This window comes from Caenorhabditis briggsae (assembly GCF_000004555.2).
Source record: "Caenorhabditis briggsae complete genome, chrV, whole genome shotgun sequence".
In the NCBI taxonomy this organism is placed as follows: Eukaryota; Metazoa; Nematoda; class Chromadorea; order Rhabditida; family Rhabditidae; genus Caenorhabditis; species Caenorhabditis briggsae.
The window spans coordinates 5,735,974-5,745,509 of NC_013488.2; the positions used below are offsets into that span (position 1 = coordinate 5,735,974).

The 9,536-nt window shown below is 36.9% G+C and overlaps 3 protein-coding genes across 3 annotated transcripts in view; 1 reads left to right on the top strand and 2 right to left on the bottom strand.

The window, feature by feature from the left end:
• Window positions 1-1,652: 1,652 nt before the first annotated feature.
• CBG17891 lies at window positions 1,653-4,652 on the top strand (the record flags this gene model as incomplete). The annotated part of the gene is made up of 4 exons (XM_002647656.2): window positions 1,653-1,708; window positions 3,259-3,375; window positions 3,643-3,708; window positions 4,586-4,652. The coding sequence occupies 4 exons, from the start codon at window positions 1,653-1,655 to the stop codon at window positions 4,650-4,652; spliced, it is 306 nt and encodes a 101-aa protein (XP_002647702.2).
• An 811-nt stretch (window positions 4,653-5,463) lies between these two features.
• CBG17892 lies at window positions 5,464-7,142 on the bottom strand (the record flags this gene model as incomplete). The annotated part of the gene is made up of 4 exons (XM_002647657.1): window positions 5,464-5,772; window positions 5,946-6,668; window positions 6,719-6,820; window positions 7,122-7,142. The coding sequence occupies 4 exons, from the start codon at window positions 7,140-7,142 to the stop codon at window positions 5,464-5,466; spliced, it is 1,155 nt and encodes a 384-aa protein (XP_002647703.1).
• A 453-nt stretch (window positions 7,143-7,595) lies between these two features.
• CBG17893 overlaps window positions 7,596-9,536 on the bottom strand; it is a gene marked incomplete at both ends in the record, with an annotated part of 3,839 nt that continues 1,898 nt past the window's right edge. The window contains 3 exons of the mRNA XM_002647658.2: window positions 7,596-7,701; window positions 7,968-8,050; window positions 8,544-9,303. Coding sequence (XP_002647704.2) covers window positions 7,596-7,701; window positions 7,968-8,050; window positions 8,544-9,303 — 949 coding nt within the window. The remainder of the gene's footprint in view (window positions 7,702-7,967; window positions 8,051-8,543; window positions 9,304-9,536) is intronic.

The window sequence follows — 9,536 nt, forward strand, 5'->3', positions numbered from 1 at the left end:
CCCCCCCCCTTTTCTCATGGGCTCCCCCCTTTTCTCATGCCCCCCCCCCTAGTCATAAAGAGCCGGATTTTTTCTTCAGCAAATTCTAGAAAATAAATCTCAAGATTTCCCATAATTATATGCCGTCCTTTCCCTCACCAAAAATATATTCTCATGCCCTTATTGTTAGTTTTTTACATTCTTCTCATTGACATCATTTTCTTTCTCTTGAATTCAAGATTTCAAAATCCCGAAGAAGTGCCAAATTTCCCGGTCCGGAATATTAATAAGGGGGAGACAAACAATCTGAATTTTAAATCTTTCTATACGTATTTTTTTATTTTCGGGATCTCCCCATCTCATCAATATTCTATTCTTTTTTTCGGCGATCTTTTTTGTTTTTTTGATTCCCTTGTGGCCTAATTCTGGTGGCCTAGAAGTTCTTGGGATTTCTAGGCCGCCATAAATTTTAGAAATAATTTTTTTCAGGTATCCCAAAATGCAAAACTTCATTACTGAATTGGTCATCTTCTTAACCATTCTTCTCTCAGTCAGGTATGGTTTGAAAAGTGCGCTCTACCGTAATCGGTTTTCGATTTGTTTTCGAAAAATGTTCAAATTCTAGAATACGATAGTTTTTCTGAAAATGGAAATTTATTCGAAAACCAAAACTTTGGCTGGCTTTTCAGGTTTTCAGTATTGGAGGTTCTGAGATTCTGAGATTCTGAAAATTTTGGAATTCTGAAATTCTGAAATTTCGAGCTCCAACAATTCTACATAACTCCCGAAGACTCTCAAACTCTGAGATTCTGAGATTTTGAAATTCATAGATTCTGCGGTTCTGAAATTCAGTAATGTTGAAATTCTGAAATTTTGAATATTCTGAGATTCTCGAATACTGAAGATTCTTAGATTCTTAAATTAAAAGTTTCTACATTTTCTGAATTTTCAGAGAATTCTCTGGATTCAAAGACTCTAAGATTCCAAATTTCAGCAAAGTCTGGAATTTGAGATTTTCAGTATTATAACTTTGACATTCTAAACTTCTGAAGATTCTAAAATGCTGAACTTCTTGGATTCTCAAATTTTTCGGGTTTTTGAGATTCGGAGATTCTGAAAATTGAAAAAAAATCCTGTTTCTTGATGTCTAATTTTAATCTTTCAATTCAAAAATTCTCGATTTTTCCCAGAAAATCCTTCCAGTACACTTGTTCTCCTTTTTTCATTTCCGGGTTCCACCCAAAAATTTTTTCATATTTTTCACGAATTTTAAATGTTATTTTGATAATAAAATGACGCAATCGAGCTTTCTTCAAAATAATTGAAATAAACGGGTCCTAAATTTGTTTTCAATTTCTTAGACATCCCCCCCCCCCCCCATTTAGGAGCTGTGGTCCCATTTAACGAAATGGGATGAGACTACCCCATAAAAATCGTATAGTAGATAAAAGTACCGTAATCCCCTTTCCATTTGCTCATCCAATTTATTTAATTTTCAACATGACGTGGAAAAAGGCGCCTAAAAGCTTCTTCCCACCGCCGCCCGTAGTAAGCTCCGCCCACTTTTGCCGAAAGGGGCGGAGACTAGAGAGAGGGGAAAGAGCTCATTCTGTTTTGTGACACCCGATACCGCACACACTTTATTCTTTCTATACATTTTTGAATCAGAAAGAATGCAGTTCAAAATTTTGATGGCTTTGATTGTAACGTTCGTTGCCATGAATGAGAGGTGAGTAATGTTTGGAGCCGTTTATCTTGGTTGCTAGAAGAGTTAGAGCAAAATAATCAGCTAGTAAAATATTTTTCTTTCATTCTTAACATTTTGTTAATTGACCGTTTTGAGCTACTTTCTATAGGAACCAAGATAATTCGTGTCAAAGTTGAAAACAGTAAATAAGCGTTCCTAAACTTTGGGTCAATTTATCTCGGTTCCTGTAAAAGATATCAAAAAGCGATAAATTGATAAAACATTTTTGATAAAATGATGAATATTTTGTTCGTTGACTATTTTTTGATATCTTGTACAAGAAATAAGATATATGTCCTTAAAGTTTACGGTTTGAGACATTCTATTAGCTCCATACTGTATTTAGCATTCTGTCAACTTTAAGTCAATTTATCTCGGTTCCTATAAAATATATCAAAGAGTGATCAACTGATAAAATGTTTATTAAATTATCAAAAACATTTTATCAGTTTACAATTTTTAAATATTTTCCCCAGAAACAGAGAAAAAGTGGCTCAAAATTTCTTAACTTCAATAATTGAACCCTAAAACTATTATTTTTGCTTTCGGATACATTTTTGGCAACTCATATTCTGAAAATGTCACTTTTTTGATAGACAGCTGAAAAAAGTCTTATAGATTTTATTAATGTCTCAAAATAGAACACCTGCGAGTTGAAAAGTGTTGTTGAGCTTGGCTGAAAATTTTTTTTTCAGCCTATAATTTTTTTAGAACAACAATGATCGGGGTTCCGGAAATTTTAAGAAAAAAAATCATTTTTGTGTCATAAGATGTCAAAATATTTCAATCCTAATCAGGAGCTAAACCCGCTCAGAAAACGAGAGTAGCTTAGAATTTTTAATATTTCTGTTTTTTTGGAATTTTCGATTTTTCGGATTATCACCAATAAAAAACAGTTTACTCATCTTTGAACGTCTGGATTAGTCAAATGTTTTTGTGATAGAATGCAAAAATGAATAATGATAATAAATATGAGTAATGAGGTCAAAAGTCATAAAACTGAAAAAAAAACAGTCGGTTACGAAACGTCCTGTTTTGAAATAGGCAATTTCAAATTAGGACATTTTCAATATTATGGTTCTAGAACGTTCTGTTTGTTTTTTGTTTACTTTAGAGAGTCCTATAACTTATAGGCTGTAAGGACTCAGGTTACAAAATTCTCAGAACCTTCAGACTTTCTGGAATTTCAAAATCTAAGAATCTAAGAATCTAAGAATCTAAGAATCTAAGAATCTAAGAATCTAAGAATCTAAGAATCTAAGAATCTAAGAATCTAAGAATCTAAGAATCTAAGAATCTAAGAATCTAAGAATCTAAGAATCTAAGAATCTAAGAATCTAAGAATCTAAGAATCTAAGAATCTAAGAATCTAAGAATCTAAGAATCTAAGAATCTAAGAATCTAAGAATCTAAGAATCTAAGAATCTAAGAATCTAAGAATCTAAGAATCTAAGAATCTAAGAATCTAAGAATCTAAGAATCTAAGAATCTAAGAATCTAAGAATCTAAGAATCAAGTTTCCCAATTTCCAGCGTCCTCGCTCTTCCACTGGAGAAGAAGGCTGACATCAACACATTCGCATCGGCGATCAACAATGCCGGACGTCTCCGATATGGAAAACGATCGGATCCATCGGTTTGGGAGGACAAGTGAGTTTTTGGGATCCTAGGCCATGAAAAGAAAAACTAGGCTATTGAATTTCTAGGTCAAATCCCACGCCCTACTTGAGCTTTTATGGAAAGCCTTGAGTTTCCTTTTCCTTAATAATAATTTGGACTTTAGACATTCCGGAAGAGCATAAAACCGGAAAGAAGAGGGTGCCCTTTTCAAAACTATTTTATTTACATCCGCCATGCTCTTCTTTGAAATTCACGTCATCGGGATTTTCTGAAAAATAATGTGTCTGTTTTTTTCAGTATGCCAATCTTCCCAGCCGCCGATCAGTACATCTACACAGAGGAGGGACGTTATCCATACGCTCAGTAAGCACGCTCTATTGGGAATCTTGTAAATTGCCCTCTATGGAGAACTCCGTTCTAAATGGACAGGCAGTTGTCTGAACCTTAAACCGAAAGTGCGCTCTATTGAGAATTTTTCGAAAAAGCGGTTTAAGATTATTTAGAGAGTGCGCTCTATTGAAAATTTTTTTCAAAGGGGCAGGAAGTTCTTGGGAAAGTGCGCCCTACTGAGAATTTTCCAAAAAAAGGGTTTCTAAGTTCTTTGGAAAGCGCGCCCTATTTAGAATCGAATTAAAAGTTAGAAATTCCATTTTAAAGGCGCAGGTGTTAGACTCTAATTCATGATAAATGGGACACCACCACCCATCTGAATTTGAAAATAGAAATTTTTATTGCTTATTTTAAGTTTAAATGACGATTTATGGGAAAATCACCTACCGAATTTGTGTTCCAATTTGGAATTTTCGGAAATTAGTCGAACAATTTCGATTAGGGAAATTTTTAAAATTTCAGAACATTCTGACATTCTGAGTTTCTGAAAATTTTCAGAGTCTTGGAATTCTGAATTTTCTGAATTCTGAGATCCTCAGAGTTCGAAATTTTCAGATTCTAAAAATTCTGGTTTTCTGAATTTTCACAACTTCTGGACTTCGAGACCTTCAGATTCGAAATTTTTCGATTCCAACGATTCTGAAATTCTGGGTTCTGGAATTTCGGGATTTCAGGGACCCTTGGATTGAAATTCCAGATTTTCAGCTTTCTGAATTTTTAGAATCCCTAGAATCTGAAATTTTCAGATTCTGTGGTTCTGATTTTTTTTAGAATTTCAGAGTTTCAGTTTTCTCTAGATTTCGAAAATTTCAAAAAAAATTTAAATCCCAAAAATTCTCTTTTTTTTCAGAATCAAGCGTGCCCTGAACACCGACTCTCTGGTTGCCTCTCTCAATGGAGCTGAAAGATTACGGTAGGCGAAAATTCAAATGTTTGAAATTTTTATTCGAAATTTCAAAACTTTTGGTTGAAAATTTTCCAAAAACTTCCGTTTGAAATTTTTTTAATTCACAAATTTTTTAAATTTTTTACCTAAATTCCAAATTTTGAAAAAATTTATTTTTTTTTTAATTTTCAATTTTAAAATTTTAAAATTTCAGCTTCGGCCGCAAATAAACCACCATCTACCACCCCATCATTCGACTTCATTTCGTCCGTCTCTCAAATTAGCCAATTCTCTCCGATTTTAATTAATTAATTACCCCTTGCAATTAACGCCCCTAATTTATTTCTCAAGCCTCAAAATCCATTGTGTTGTTGTATCAAAAATCAGTTCCAACCCCCTTCGTCCCCCCAGCGCCGAATTTTGTGTGAAAAAAATCTCTTTTAAAATAAAAATTGTGAGTCTGTTAGCGTTTTGAAACTGCCATAGCACCTCGATTTGAAATTTGGAGCCTAGCAGACGCGTCGCGTATCAGCGAAGCGGTCGCCAGCTAGAAGCGCGCTGTCTTTTGAGCCACTAAAAATAAAAATTTTGAGCCACTAACAATAAAAATTGAGACAAGGAAGAATAAAAAAGAAGAAGAATGAGATGGTTGACTAAACGATGAAATCTGAAGTTTGATTTTTTTCCTTCCGATTTGGTGATTCGTGTGAATTGAATACTAAATAAGCGAATTCATTTAGAAGGAATTGTGACGAACAATATAAGAATATAAACATTGTAGTAGGCAGAAAAGGGATTGGGAAAGGTAACAAAAAAAAGGAATTTCACAGAAATTTAGCAATTTATTTCTTCTCAAACGCGAGCACGGATCTCAACGATTCGCCCTTGTGAAGCACGTCGAACGCAGTGTTGATCTCGTCGATATGATAGCGATGCGTGATGAATTCGTCGATCAGAAGCTTCTTGTTCATGTAGTCGTCGACGAGTCTTGGCACAGAATCCACCGATTTCCATCCTCCGAAAGCAGTTCCCTTCCATGTGCGTCCGGTGACAAGTTGGAATGGACGCGTGGCGATTTCTTGACCGGCTCCAGCGACACCAATGATGCACGAGACACCCCAGCCTTTGTGAGCTGCTTCGAGAGCTTGACGCTGCAAATAAAAAAAATCCTTTAAAATTCTAAAAATTCCAAAAATGCCCTAAAAATGGTGCAAATTCCGAAAAAGCTGAAAACTCCAAAAATACCAAAAAATTTCGGAATTTCGGACTATTTTTTCAAATTTTTCGGGACCAGAAAAGCTGGTCCAAAATGCGTCTTTCTTACCATAGTATGAACATTTCCAATACACTCAAAAGTGTAATCGAATCCTCCATCGAAACTGTCCACCAACCACGCCTGGAAGCTCTTTCCCTCTGGCAATTGCACACTTTTCGGATTGATACACTCTGTGGCTCCAAAGAATTTCGCAGATTCGAATTTCGACTCAATCAAATCGATTCCAATAATTCTCTTGGCTCCAGCCGCCTTCGCACCCATGATAACAGCCAATCCAACCGCACCCAGGCCCCACACAGCTACAGTACTCCCGTCCTCTACTTTGCAGGTATTGAGCACTGCTCCATAGCCAGTAGAGATTCCACATCCTAGAAGCGAGACCTTCTCCAAAGGAGCTTCTGGGTTCACTTTGCAAAGCGAGATGTCAGCGACAACCGTGTATTCCGAGAATGTGGAGCATCCCATGAAATGGAAGAGCTGTTTTCCATTGCAAGTAAATCTCGAGGTACCATCCGGCATGAATCCATTACCCTGGGAGACTCGAATCTTTTGACACAGATTTGTCTTTGGATTTTTGCAATATTCACACTCCTTACACTGTGGGACATACAATGGAACCACATGATCTCCAACAGCAAATCCAGTAACGCCTTCTCCTACACTTTCGACGATTCCAGATCCCTCGTGACCTAGAACCACTGGGAAGAGTCCTTCTGGATCGTGTCCGTCGAGGGTGTAAGCATCGGTGTGGCAGACGGCGGTGTAGAGGATCTAAAGACACGTGGATTTTTAAGGAGAATGAGAAGCAGGGATTACTGTACCTTGACACGAATTTCGTGCGCTTTTGGTGGCGCCACTTGGATTGTCTCGATGGAGAGTGGCGATTTGGCGCTCCAGGCAACGGCGGCCTTGCAGTTGATCACCTGGAATTTAGAAATTTTAGAATCCCAAAATTTTCAGAATAGAAAAGTCGGCAATTCGGAATCTTCGAAAATCTGGAAGCTTCTTAAAATCTTAAATTTGATAAAATCGGAGAAGTGAAAAAAAAATTGAAAAATCGGAATTTTTGGGAATTCGGAAAATTTTGAAAAATCAGGAAATCGGAAATTTGAAAAGTTAGAATTTGGAAAAATCAAAGTTTAGAAAAATTGGAAATTTTTTTTTTTTGCGAAAAATAGAAATTTTCCAGAAATTTCAGTTTTTTTTTCAAATATTTATCCTTACCTGTCCAGCAGTGGAGCTCATTTTGTGAGTAGAAATTGAAGTTTTTGAACCTAAAAATTGAAAATTTACAAAAAAAGTCTAGGAAAAAATTGTTCAATGATCGAAAGGCATCAAAATAATCGAGGTAAACTGTTCAATGATCGGTGTGTGAACCCGAGATAGATCGAGAAAATCAAAAATCGCAAAATTAGAAAAATAAATAACAATTAATTTTAAAAAATTCAACAAAAAATGGGTCAAAAAGTAACAAAAAATGAGGTTTTTAGCGGGGGGAAAAATGGGTCAAAACATAACAAAAAAGACATTTTTTGAATTAAAAAAAATTAAAAACTTTTTTCATAGGATTACGGTAGATGGAACTCCGCAAACACCGCTGTGATATCAAACAAAAAAGAGAACAAAAAAGCGGGGATTTCAGAGGGAAAAGGAAATTTTTCGAATAGAAAAAAAAATTAAAAAAAAAAACAAGAAAAATCAACGATCCAACTGAATAATCCATTCCATATGATTGGTTTGTGGGAACATGTCGACTGGCTGGACACGTGTCACCGAGAATGCGTCGCCCGAGTATTTTCGGGATCTGAAAAATGATTTTTTGGTTTTGACAGGAAAAATGGCCTAAAATCGTCTAAAAATAGACAAAAATGCCCGAAAAATGTAGAAAATTAATAAAAGTGATTTTCAAAAATCTCGCTTTTTGTGGAGACTCCAAAAATCGACACAGAAAAATCTAGAGAATTCGTTTAAATAATCAATGAAAAGGGGAGAGAAAATCGGTGATTGGTATAGCCTTATCATTGTGTCCAACTGATAAGACACATTGTAGTATTTGTAGTCTATACTCACTCCGGACGGCACAGATTCACAATGTTGTTGATGGCGGCGTTGGGTTCGCACGAGACGAAGATCAGTCGACGCATTGTGGACATCTGGAAATTTGGAAATCGTTATTTTCAGCACTTTTAGTTTAGAGTATTTTTATTTTCTGGATTTTTTAGATTTTCACAATTTTCTCAATCTTTTAGCGTCTTTCTGTGTTTCCCTATGTCCGGATGTCTGCAAGCCTTTAGTTTTTGCCAGGTCCGCAACCACCATCACGTCAGATTGCGTACATTCAAATTAAAAAAAAATTTCTTGAAAAGGAAAAATTCTTTTAGACTCGAATTTAAAGATTTCCTAGATGTTTTGAGATGTTTCCAGTGTGAAAAATTGTCAGGAATTTGAATTTATCAGTTTCAAAGCTTAAAAATAAAGATTGAAAGCTAAAATTCGTTAGTTTATCTGAAAATTTAAAACTGTTCTGTGTGCCGGCAGACGCGTAGCGTGTCGCGCATCGCGGTCGCCAGCTGGCTAATTTTTGGCGCATTTCAGCTTGAAATGGGTTAAAATCTATTAACTTTTCAGATTTCTCCGCTTCTGTACCTCTCTACACGCCAAAATGACTTTCTCATGCATGCCAGCCCTCGGCGGATCCAGTACTCCCACCACCCTCGACGTCCTCAAATCGAATCCTGCCGGCAATTGATACTTCATCGAACGGAATGTGTCCTCGGCCTTTCCAGCAATATATTTACAGCACTTTTCCATTTTGTTCTGTTTCGCGTTTTGTTTGGCGTCCTCCACGGCTTCCGTGATCATTTCGATGCCGACGCAGAACACTTTTTGGGTGTTTTCAATGTTTTTGAGGAGGCATTGTCCGATGGTTCCTGTTCCACAGCAGATGTCGAGGAGGATCGTTCCGGGGTCTTCTGGAGACGTCGACGTCTTCGAAGGCGTTGTGGTTGGGGCTTCTGCGGCAACTTCTGGGTCGATTCTCGCCATCTTTGTGGGCGGAGCATCGCTGTCATCAACTGGAGCTGGAGCTTCAGCTGGAGTCTCGGAAGTCACCTCCATCTTCTCAACAACGCCTTCAGTGTCCTTTGGTGCTTCAGCTGAAGCCGTCACGACTTCAGAAACCTTCTCAGCCAGCCCACACAGCTCTCCAATTGTCGAGTACAACACAGATGCGCCTTGAGAGTTGGTTTGGAAGAATGCTGGCGGCGAAACACGGAATCGGCAGTCTAGAAGCGATTCGTAGATGTATGGGGTGCCGGCGATGAGTTTGAAGTTTGGCGTATCGCTGATATGAACCATCTCTTGCCAGTAGATACTGCACACGCGGTACTTTTTCGAGGTGAAGGTTCTGGAAAGTGAAATGTTGAGTTTTTGAGAGGAAAATTCAGATGTTCCGAATCCAGGATGTTTAGAAAAAAAAAAATCTGAAAGTTTCCAGAATCCAGGAAGCTCAGAATCTTCAGAACTTTCAAATGTATTATTTGCCACGTGGATTTCAGAGATCTCAAATTTCCAGAAGTTCGAAGTTTCAGAATTTCGGAGTTTCAAAAATTCGAAAATCTGATATTTTTGGAATGTTCC